This window comes from Podarcis filfolensis (assembly GCF_964270895.1).
Source record: "Podarcis filfolensis genome assembly, chromosome: 15".
NCBI lineage: Eukaryota > Metazoa > Chordata > Lepidosauria > Squamata > Lacertidae > Podarcis > Podarcis filfolensis.
The window spans coordinates 16,971,366-16,983,705 of NC_139618.1; the positions used below are offsets into that span (position 1 = coordinate 16,971,366).

Genomic DNA, 12,340 nt, shown 5'->3' on the forward strand with positions numbered 1-12,340 from the left:
CAAAGCAAACCCTTTTGAGATCCTGTATCTCTGATTCTGGGATATAATTTCACAGATACTGATTGCATGGACTCCAAATGAGATTACAGCTGACTACCCTAACAATCTGAGATTTATTCTGAGAATTTGGAGAAAAAGAAGAGTGATTGTTGTTAATATTTCTGTCCTTCACACTCCAACCCACATTTATTTTACACTTCAAAATTTTAAAGGCATTCTGTGGAAAAATAAAAGCAATAAATCCCACTCTGATGTCTCTGCACATCTCCCAAACAGATAACGATTCAGCTGAATAATACTAAAGGCGATGAGATAGAGAAAAATGAAATAAATGGAAACGTACAAGGGGGGAAGTAGCTCCAGGACGCTGGACGGGCTCCATGGGCAGGGGAGACTGAGAAAGTACAATTCAAAAGAAAATTAATTATTAAAACGAACAGCCATTATAAAAACAGGACATTTTCATTTTAAAAGACTGGAGGGGCCCACACACAATCTTTCCTTTCTAATCCCCTCAGGAGGACTTTTGTGTTGCCATATTGTAAACTGCCCTGTGATCCACAGATGAAGGATGGTGCAGAAATTTAATTAAGAAAGAAAATAAATAAGAGTGAGTCACTTAAAATGCCATAGTTGTCCAAATCTTTTCTGAAATCAAATGGGACTTCATATGGTACAGCACTAAATTGGGAGTGAATCAACAAAATGGATGTATATCCTGGGCTTCTAAACGGAAGAATTAAGTGATGTGATGATGATCATTCCAACAACTTCAAGTGCAACATTTCCAAACAAAGAAATAGTCGATGCTAAACATTCCAAAAATTTCATTGCATTTATAAACAAGTTCAGCCATCTGCCCACTTGACTCTTTCCCCCACCAAACCAGATTTAGTGAAACTGAAGCCAACACAGATGCTTTTATTTATTTCTGTTTGTGCATTTCTTTCTTGAGACATTGCCAAATGGAGGGGGGAAACACAATGAAAGTGAAAATTGCCACTTAGTTTGCCACAATTGCCACATGGTTTGAACAACCACAAATTGGGCATGACAGATGAGTGATTTTTGGGGATTATAAACCTACACAAAACCTCCCTTTCCTGGTGAAAGTGGTGCATCTGACTGGTTGTACAGTTCCAAGAGCCCTGGATGAAACAAAACAACATGATTTTGATCTGGCTTCCAGGTGGGGTTCAGGATTAGAACTGCCTTGGTCAACCTTCTGGTTGATGGTCTTCATCAAAAGGGGGGGGGGGGAGTAAGACCCTCTTGATTATCCTACAGCTCATGATTACCCCATACATAGCCCTCTGCATTTCTCTATACCATTAACTACAGCATCCTTCTGGACCAACTGCACACGGTGGGAGTGGAGTCACTGTGTTAAAGTGGTTCCGTTCCTATAGAGGTTACAAAAGTGGTGCTTCAATAGGTTCATGTTTTTAATTAATCCATAATGGGTTTATATTGCAATATTGCTTTATGATTATTTAAACGCCTCTTAAAGAGTCCAGTAAAAAAATATATTTTAAAATAAATTAAATACACACAGAGCTTAGACATTCTGTTTCAGATGTATGTTAGTAACAATTCCTAATCCAGAAAAAATATCCTACTGATTTTATTGCAACTTAGAGCACATTTAACCAGTGTGACATTGTCCATTTAAACCCTCACATGAACTGTCCAGCATCCAATTTCACTTCAACGTAATACCCCTAACATTTGAGGGGGAAGTGGCCTCAAGGATTTCACAGGAGCTTCTTTTAGAACTAAAATCATACAGAGAGACAGGCTAAAGAAAACCTACGAGGTGACAGAGGTTTTTCAGGAGTTGACAGTACAAAGCACCCTGCAAGAGAGACTACCATGTTTGTTTGTATCGAGTACACTTTGAATTTCCCCGCCCTGCTTCCTTTTGTCTATCAGAAAGGAAGGCATATACATGTCTGCTGGTTTTCAGGAATGAAAATATAAATGTAGGATTATGTAGTGACAGGTGGTCATATTGAGCCAGGAAGGAAACCAGAGTTCTTAGTTCTAGCCCAGTGCCCTGCACCCCCAACCCTTCCCAATGACAACACAACAATAGCAGTCAGCTAAATTAAAATATTTGCTTATGGACTGATTCAACTATTTGCTTCATGGGGGCAGTTTGAAATTGCTGAATATGTCAGCCAGCCCTTCATGTTCAGCTGTTCATGTCTAGGAATTAACTTTTTAACCAGTACATGGGGGCATTTGTATGGTAATGCCATACAGGGAGCTGAGGACAACCATCTAATTACAGCAGAAAAGCCAGGTTGTGCCATGATTCCAAGTGGCTGTCAAGTCCAACCATCTTGGAAAAAAATCTCTGTAAGCAACCTTAGCAAACCAATTTTAATTTATATCAATTAATACCGACGCACAAACACATATATGAACAAACACACATAAAAATACCAAATTCATTACCTTTGGTAGACAAAATGCTACTTTATCAGATGCAATGAGATATTAGCATTTAACTATGCACTGCAAGGATTAATTCGAATCAATACTTTATTCAAGTACTATCACACCAACATGGAATGTACAAAACGTTTGAAAAAGCTTGAAGGAACCTCTCCTTTTCTGTACAAGGAACTCCAAGGTGCACCTTGTAACTTTGTTAGTATGGTATTATTAGAATCCCTCAACTATACGAAGATCAAGGAATATTCTAAAATCAGTCATATTAAAAACACGTCCCAGACAACATACAAGGCAGATGTAGAATGAGATGAGCAACATGCTTGGTGTTAATAAGAACACATGTAGAGCGTTCATACAAAGTGGATAATATGTGCTACGAAAGACAAAATAAATATGGAAAAGGAATAGAAGAGATCAAGAAAAAAGACGACACCTATTTGTACAAAACTACAGACTGGGCAAGCTGAGGAGGACAGAAACGCCTTCCCCGTCCTTATTCCCCACACCACTAGTAATGGAATTATACATCATAAAGGAACACATACTGTTCTGGCAAGCAATGCAAGTTGCATTAAAAGAGCAGTATTTGTATTTCCCTTACCACTTTAGAGCCATACAGATAGAAAGCATGACAGACACTTCCTATAAGGAATAAATTTGGCACTGTCAGCAAGATTAACTAGATTTGCAGTCCTGCCTGCAATATTGGGGTGGGGGCGGGGAGAGCACAGAAGGACACCTTTCTTTCCAGGAGTTTTATGACAGGAATAAACCGTGACCTCTGTACCCGCTACAGTTGTTTTTTTCATTATTATTATTACTACTACGATTTCTATCTCTTTTTTTTTAAAAAAAATATCACATCCATAAAAATGAAGGACAGCAGCTGGGATCCAGGGTTGCACATCATGCAGGCACACCTTTCTTTTACTGCATGTTCCCAGGAAATGCTATACATGGCAGGACCTAAGTGCGGCAATGCTCTGCACACTCATGATTCCCAGCAACTGAAATTTCAAAGGCATGCTGTCTTCAACACTAGAGGCAGGGCACAGCCATCAAGGCTAGTAGCAACTTTATAGTAGCATCACCCATCATAGCTAGCAGACACCCCGCCCCTTCTCGGTGGGGTGGGAGGGAGATGAACAGTAGCAGGTGGAGGAGACTGTCCCTTTATAGCAGGGGTGGGGACCTTGTGACCCTCCAGATGCTGTGGAACTACAACTGCCATCATCTCTGACCACTGGCTATGATGTCTGGGGAGGATGAAAACTGGAGTCCAACAACATTTGGAGGTCCACATGGTTTCTATCCCTGTTTCATAGCATGATCGTGCTACTTGCGCCTAATTTTATTCATACATATAATTTTCAAAAACAGTATTTCTTTAGGTATCTTAAAAATGAAGGAAACTAAAAGCAAAACAGAAGCTCACTTGACAAAAAATGGAATCCATATTAAAACATAACACAGTGATTACTAAATCAGCATTTATATAGGAAAGGATCTGGCCTAATGCTGGGCTTTCATTTTAGGAACAACAGAGTTAGAACTTTAAGTGTATTTCAAAGCCAATATGTAACAAGGAGTTTTGGCCTCTTTCTGAATACCAGTAACTTTTTCTTAGAAATTAATAAATTTTATGCTACTCTTAAGATAGTTATTAACTTTCAATACTTTTTGAGCAGATCCACACCTTCCATTTAAATCATATCAAATGCGTATTTAAAGCAGGTGACTCCCCAAAGCATCCTTGGAATTGTAGTTTTCCCCTCGCAGAGCCATAATTCTCAGCACCCTTAATAAACTACATTTCCCAGAATTCTGGGGGGGGGGGGGAATCATGTGCTTTAAATGTGTATTGAACATGCTTTAAATGTATGATGTGGGTCTGTCTATAACGGAAGAACATGCAATCCCACATCTATCCAGCTAAAAATTCAATTAATTTTTGAACTCTAAAACCACTTGGCATGTCAAGATTTCTGAACAACTGTTACCACAATTGCAAAATAAGCCTCAAATATTTTGCGCACAAAGTGGAATAATCAATTTCTATAGAAAACATGTAGGAAAGAGGGCCCCAGGAACTGGATCAAAAGATGGAAGGAGGTATACTAAATTTACCCACCAAGGATTTCTTTGTAAAGCAATGGATAAATTTACCGGTAATTTGGTTTTGTAATATCTTTGAATAATCTAATCCTTTGGGATACATCAATACCGTGCATATAAGACAGGTCATCATTAAAAGTGAATTATTCCAAGTGGTAAGCCTAAGGCACTAATCTATTTTCACATATTTGTAAAAGACAAAACATTCCAACTCCAAAGTACTCTTAAAACTATATAAATCTAGAGCAGATACTTTAGAGGAGGGTGCATGGCTTATTTTTACACATGGTTTTTAAATATATATATATATAGAGAGAGAGAGATTTTCTTGTTTTTATTGATGTTTTAAGATTGGAAATAAGTTTTAAATTAGAGAGCATAAATCCACAGAAATAAACAAAGAAACTCCACTATCAATCAGCAAGTAGATGGGATGAAGCAGAGGGTAAAGCAGGTGCATCATAGGTTAGTTTGGCTTAAATTGCAAAGCCAAGCATCATTAGAATCCAGGCTGAAGGGATCTTTTTTATATGGCAAGAAATAAACACTGACAGAAAATGTACACGAACAGAAGAAAGACTACAGTACACTAACCACCACACTAACTGTCTAGCAGCAGTTATACAAAATGCAGAAATCTTACAAAACATATACTAATATTAAAATCAAACCACTGAGAAAATAAATCAAAACTGTGAAATAGCAGAAAGGGTACACTGAAACATACTTGTATCATGGAATGCATACACTGAAATAGTTTTGAATGGGTGATCAATAAATATGAAAGAACACATCAGTGGAATAAATATTTGAGTGAATGCAGTGAGACACTGTAGAAAGGATTTAACATCAACATTCTGTCACATTATATGCATTTGTTTAAAATATAATACACACATACCTGGTTTTGGCACAGAATTGGTCATAGACTGAGGAACTTTGTCATTAATTAGCTCAACACATTCACTAGGAAAGAATCCAACCTGTGACAAAGAGAGACAGATGGAAATTCACGTCTGCAGCATATTTAAGAATAGAATCACACGTAAAGTCATGTTCTAATAGCTTTGCAGTAAAAGGGGATATTTGCACAACACCACAATATTTAAACAATTCAGGCGTAATCCTGTAGATTATATTCTTTGTTATAAAATATAACTGCTTTTTAAATTCATGTTGCTCACTATGCTCCCGTTACATGCTTTCTGGATATACTTACGGTCCAAACACATACAATTAAGAGATGGTTCTTAGAAGGCTAGTTCACCAAGTGTAAAGAAAGTGGTTTATTCTAACTTTCTTCTTTTCTTTTTATAACAACTAGGCAAATACTGTATTTCTCGGGCTAGTCACAAATGCAACTTTTTGCCACCATAAAAAAATTAAACCACATAAAACAAACACAGGTGACCAGGAATTACATGCAGGTGAGTGAACAAGGTGGCAGAGGGATAATCTGCTCCATTCATCCTTTGCCAGCCAAGTTGGTGTTTCTTTTTCTCATTGCATTTTACAATGTGCGAATGCACTTAAAGGAACAGACTTAAATAAGTTTTCCACACAGCTTATTTCAGAATATGGGGCTATAATGTTAAGACTTTTTTTTTGTCTAACTAATCTGAGCCAGAGGGTTCAAAATGATTGAAAGAAATCCTTATCTTAGGTCTGTGCACACCCTTGTCATAAACCACTCACCAGGACCAGGAAAATGTCTTTTAATTTTATAGCTCTGAACTCAAATCTTATATTCACAGTTGCCTCAATCTGGATTAGCTGCTTTTTGGCCAGTGTTCTCAACAGCAAAAAACAAACACCTAAATGCTTGGCATATGGTTGCAGCAGCTCTGTATATATGATCAAAACACAACCCATATTGTGAAAAAACACATTGAAGCGCAACCATGACACACAAGTGTACTATAAGCCTTCTGTACTTAGAATGATAACTGCTTCCTCCTTCAATGTACAAGAGAAAACCAGTCTTGCAAACACTGGGCATAAAAATGACAAATGTCTTAATCTCTGACTAGTAATAGCAAAATTAAATAAGATCCAGCATGATGCTTACTGTCATGGACTGGTTTAGACTATTCCTGGCACTTAATACATTCTGTCTAATTTATATCCGTTACCTTCTTAATTTTGCTTTCTGCCTTGCTCAGTACTACTGCTGTCTATGTACATTCTATTTTAAGGTCTTTCATAACACTTCTAATTTCCCTTCTTGATGGTCCTTGGGGCTGCATGTCACCACTGATCAGTTCTGCTATTTTGCCTTTAATGGCCTTAATCCCTTTCCTTCTACACAACACACTTTCACACTAAAACACTCAAGCCGAAACTATATTTGTGCATTCCATAGTATTCACAGAGGTGTTTTTTAAAAAAGCACCTTGTTTCTATATGGTATGTGTGAAATAAACAAACAAACTGGACATAGTGATGGTTTAGTACATGTGTTACCATTCTTGAAAGAGCACCATACAATTGCTGGCTGGCAAACTAGTATCCATGACAGGGCTTATGACTTCTGTCTCTATAGCATGGGTAGGCAAACTAAGGCTCGGGGGCCGGATCCAGCCCAATCGCCTTCTAAATCCGGCCCGCAGACGGTCCAGGAATCAGCATGTTTTTACATGAGTAGAATGTGTGCTTTTATTTAAAATGCATCTCTGGGTTATTTGTGGGGCATAGAAATTCGTTCACCCCCCCAAAAAATATATAGTGCAGCCCCCCACAAGGTCTGAGGGACAGTGGACCGGCCCCCTGCTGAAAAAGTTTGCTGACCCCTGCTCTATAGGGTCAAATTTGCCATGTGGGGCAACCACATGTCTGCTCCATCCACATATAAAGAGGGTTTACACAATAATGAGCATCAGAGGGAAGCAAATCCCACCCCTCCCTCACCTCACTTTGCTGTATCTTCTGGTATCACAACTGGGCTCTGCTGGGTGTGGGAGGGCTACTTAAAATCAGCACACTAGGGAAAGGGCAAGGAGTAGGTTTCACTTCTGTCCCCCTGCATCCTTTTGCATAAAGGGCAGACCTCCCACCCAGCCCTGCTTTATATTTGAATGGGGCAAGTGCATGCTGAAACAGAGAGGCAGTTGCCCCACAAGTCCAGCCTGGTGCTTATTTTAACAGTAGTTTATCTGCCTCTTCAATAAAGCTAGTCTGACAAAGAAAAGCAAGCAAGCAAACCAGGGGCGTAGCGTGGGTTGTCAGCACCCGGGGCAAGGCAAGTAATTTGCGCCCCCTAATCCGTGGATTTTAGCACTTGAGTCCCTCACTCTCTCTCTGCACCGCACCGCACCGCACCGCACGCCTGGCACCCCCCCTCCACAGTGGGAGGCGACCCGGCGGCTCGGATCGGATTCGCACAGCCAGCACTGCAGTGAGAGAGAGTGAGTGAGCCAGGTAGGGACAGAGAGCTGCGAGTGCGAGCGCCCCCCCAGATGTTGCGCCCAGTGCGGCCGGCCCCCCCTGCACCCCCCACGCTACGCCACTGAAGCAAACTCAGGCTAAAGAAAAGGGGAAAGGGAAATGGAAAGAAACGGTGGGCAGCTCAGGTAATTTCCCCAGCCTCATTTCCACTCCCAAACAGCAACAGAAACAAGGAGTCGGTTTCCTCGATTATGCCGTACAACTGCAAAGAATGTGGGGATTTTAAGTGCAACTCTTCCCAAAGTAGTAGCAGCAGAAAATGTACCTGTCTATACATTCTCATTTCTGCAAAACTATTAAAGCCAAAGGAGTCCACTCCTATGAGCAATCTTTTGACATCTCTGCCCAATCCAGTTCAAATGACAGCCTCAACTCAATCCCAAGAATTGAGTCGAAATTCTTCTCTAGGCTTTGCAGAGGCAGGGTACCCTGCCAGTTCCAATCCTCTTTGAATGTATGACACTTCTCTTGTCTACAGCCAGACAGTTTTAGAAAAAAGGGGGCATCATGGTACCTATTTATATTAGGGATACTTTGAGGGTCCAGCTCGCCTCATATCTAGCATTGTAGTGTCCATATTTTGCTCAGGATTCCAAGGAACGTTTTCAAATCTTTATAGTGTATCCCAGATTTGGGAAACAGTGCACTATAATTGCATTAGATAACAGTCTATTATTATCGGTAATAATTTGACAAAATGCATCCAATAGCTTCTGAAATATTAACTAATCTAACAGCTGAGTGTACCTGAAATCCATGCTTTCCCCTCCACCAAGTGGTCAATTCTTTTGGAGGCATGTCGATGACTGACACAATGTCTCCCACCTAGAAATGCACAGCATAATTTTCTTACTTTATTTTGAAAAACATTTTGTTAATAAAAGTACAGTTTCTATAGGACTATTTTAAAAAATTACCATTGTGAACATAAAGTACCAGTCTCTGCCTATCTATGGCATCAACATTTACAAAATATGAGCTAATGCATCATCAATGCCATACAATGCACATTTTAACATATTTGCAAGGGTGATGCATTTAGTAGTAGTTAAAAGGCCCAAAGCTGTTCTGATTAAAATGCAAACTGAGGAGGAATACACCTCAGAATCATGAACAAATGTGGGAAGAAAATTTGAACAAATGAACTTTTTAAAAAATGAACAACCAGTACTCACTTATGTATTATCTCCTCTGCCCAGCACCAGTGCTGCCCCCCACCCACCATGGGGTTCAGTGTGATATGCTCCTCCAAGTTAAAGTTAACAATGCATTAAAGAAATGTGATGTTACATCAGCGGGATGGAAAGATGAGAGAAGGCATTTAAGTATTCCTTTGAGATGACTTGTCTAACATAAAACATTTAAAGTAGTTTGCTCGAGTCACTGAGTGCTTGCAAATGACACCAGCAAGACTTCATCTATGCATGTGAGGTTCTTATTATTTGCCCTTTGAGCCTTTCAGACACACCGCACTCATCTTTTTAAGCTTATCTCTGCCACCAGGAGGCATGCATTTTTTTTAAAAAATGAAAGCCAAGCATTTCAGGAATTTAATAGGAATCTGTGGGCCACCCAAAGTGCTTCAGATGGGTTTGTACCAAGTGGTGCAGCCATAAAACTGCCAGCACATTTGCAACGTGAAGCAGGGTTCGGTATGGTTTCAAATTGGATTGAGGTCAATGTGTTGAGATTCTTGCATTGCAGGGGGTTGGTCTAGATGACCTTCAGGGTCCCTTCCAACTCTACAATTCTATGATTCCAATTCTATAAGCCAAGTTTTAAACGTAAAGGACCCCTGACAGTTAAGTCCAGTCGCGAACGACTCTGGGGTTGCAGCACTCATCTCGCTTTATTGGCCAAGGGAGCCGGCATTTGTCCTCAGACAGTTTTTCCGGGTCATGTGGCCAGCATGACTAAGCTGCTTCTGACAAAACCAAAGCAGCACATGGAAACACCATTTACTTTCCCGCCCAGACGGTACGTATTTATCTACTTGCACTTTGATGTGCTTTTGAACTGCTAGGTTGGCAGGAGCTGGGACCGAACAACGGGAGCTCACCCTGTCGCAGGGATTCAAACCGCTGACCTTCCGATCGGCAAGCCCAAGGCTCAGTGGTTTACACCACAGTGCCACCCACATCCCTAAGCTATGTTTTGGCCGCAAAGAAATTTGATATTTATCAGAGTTGCACTGACAATATCTTACTGTATGATATGTTTAGTCATGTAATCTGTCTCTCACACAGGAAGATGCTATGATTAGATATGGCAACAGAAGCCTGGGATACGGGGCATTATCCAAACTTTTAACAAGAATCTGTTGCTTTGATTTCCTATTATAGTGGTACCTTGGGTTAAGAACTTAATTTGTTCTGGAGGTCCATTCTTAACCTGAAACTGTTCTTAACCTGAGGTACCACTTTAGCTCTGGATTCATTGTTTTAATAGTTGGCCTGCAAATCCTGGTTCAAGGAAACCTTGGCACCCTTACTGCTGATGCAACACCAGGTTTCAGAGTGGTGGCAGGTAAACTTGCATCGGAGAGAGGGCATGCAATTCTGCTGCTCATATCTTAACATTACATTTGCACTAGTTTCAATTTGAGACAGGCTGATAAATGAAAACTGATTTTAATGGCAGGACATTGAATGTTCCTTTGAATTGTACCAAGATTGGTTACTATTGTGATGATGGCATCAGCGGTTAAACCGTTAATTTCTAATAGTGTGCATATATCTTAACTGGGAAAATAATATCCAATTTATTATGCATTTCCCCAGATACTACAAATGGAAAGGCGATGTTTTGAAACATCCAATGAACAGCTGTTTGTACATTCCTTAAGATTCTGAAGAATACTGCCTCAGAGCATAACAGATGATAGCAGCACAGGCAAGCAAGCAATCAGAACATACGCAGAGCACCCAATGGGCATTAGCTAAAAAGGATCAAGTTTTCAAAAGCAGTCAGGGGAATATTTTCATTCAAATACTCAGCCCAGCTGCCAGTGTGAGGCTTGTGTCCAGGGTTTAAAAGAAGCTCTAAACTGAGCACAATAAGCTTCTTTGGAAGGAAGAGGGGTGAAAATGGGTCACTTATTTTCATGCCTAAACACGGGGAAAGTACTTATACAAATCTGTTCTCAATGCCCATTTTCTTAGCAGACATATTGTTTAATGAGCATGGGACACAAAACCACAGGGGAAACATTTTTCAGGTTATGTTATATATGCAAAGATAAATGCTGCTGGACTCCTCAGTATTGAATTTTTAGAATGTTGGCTAGAGGATGTGCAAAAATATTATTATTGAATATATGACTGATTTAATATGTTCATTCTTACTTCCAGAACACATTTAACATGCCCAAAAATCCTTATTAAATAACTGCACAAGCAGTCCTAGGCTAAGTTCTTCCTGCTGCATTTGATAAGGAATACATATCTGTTCATTGCTTACCTCAAAGGAAAGTTCATCTGCTGCCTGAGCAATGTATCTTTTAATAACATGGGCAGCCGCAATAGCAGGGACATTAATGGATGATTCCTCGTGGACTAGAAGGTGATTCCCCTTGTTGTCAATCTGTAAGAAAATACACCATAGACTGTGAAGCAGCTGAGAACATGTGGCTTTGTAGACTGGTTCTGTCACTGTGTGCATGGAGGGAGGTGGGGTTCATGTTGGTTGACAGACACAACAGAGCTTGAAGAGTTCCTTGTAAAAAGAAGTACATTAGAGGCAATATAAGCACGAACAGGTTTCTAAAGTACAGGTTTCCTTTTCACCTATTAAACAGGAAATGGAATTGTGCATCATTGTTTTATTGCAGCATTAGCACATTACTGTATAACCAGGTCTCCACTTCACTAGGCTCTGCTAACCAGTTTCAACTCCCTGTTCATATTCCTTAGCCACACTGTAACAGCTAACACTGATATATTACAGTGCCATTTGGCACAACCAACATTTAAAAAATGAATACTAGCTTGATGCCTGCATCTGTTTTCTAAAATGGGAGGAAAATGCAATACATTGAGATAACTCCCTTGAATACTGAGACAACGGAATGGAAGTTAAATCACACCATTTCCTAAAGGATAGGCCTCCTCATATAGCAATAAAAATATTGAACTTGTGCACCTTTTTCTTTTACCACAACATGTTTTAATAAACATCTGAATAACCCTTCTTGACAACAAAGGCAGTTTAGTAACAGGCTGGCAGATTTTACGGTAGTATGGAAAGGCTGTTCATAAGAACTTTTATTAATGGCTTGGGGGGGTCATTCCAGCCTTTCTACTGATAGTTCTCTCTACTGCTC

The 12,340-nt window shown here is 39.9% G+C and overlaps 1 protein-coding gene across 6 annotated transcripts in view; it reads right to left on the reverse strand.

Annotated features, from left to right (window-relative positions):
- Window positions 1-12,340, reverse strand: part of ARHGAP32 (Rho GTPase activating protein 32) — a 199,381-nt gene that overhangs the window by 53,936 nt on the left and 133,105 nt on the right. For 4 of the 6 annotated variants that reach the window (XM_083588250.1, XM_083588251.1, XM_083588252.1 and 1 more), the window contains 4 exons: window positions 11,479-11,601; window positions 8,767-8,844; window positions 5,477-5,558; window positions 344-394 (listed from right to left, as the gene is read on the reverse strand). In XM_083588250.1, the coding sequence (XP_083444376.1) occupies window positions 344-394; window positions 5,477-5,558; window positions 8,767-8,844; window positions 11,479-11,601 (334 nt within the window). The remainder of the gene's footprint in view (window positions 1-343; window positions 395-5,476; window positions 5,559-8,766; window positions 8,845-11,478; window positions 11,602-12,340) is intronic. The other 2 variants (XM_083588255.1, XM_083588253.1) reach the window with 1 other exon arrangement.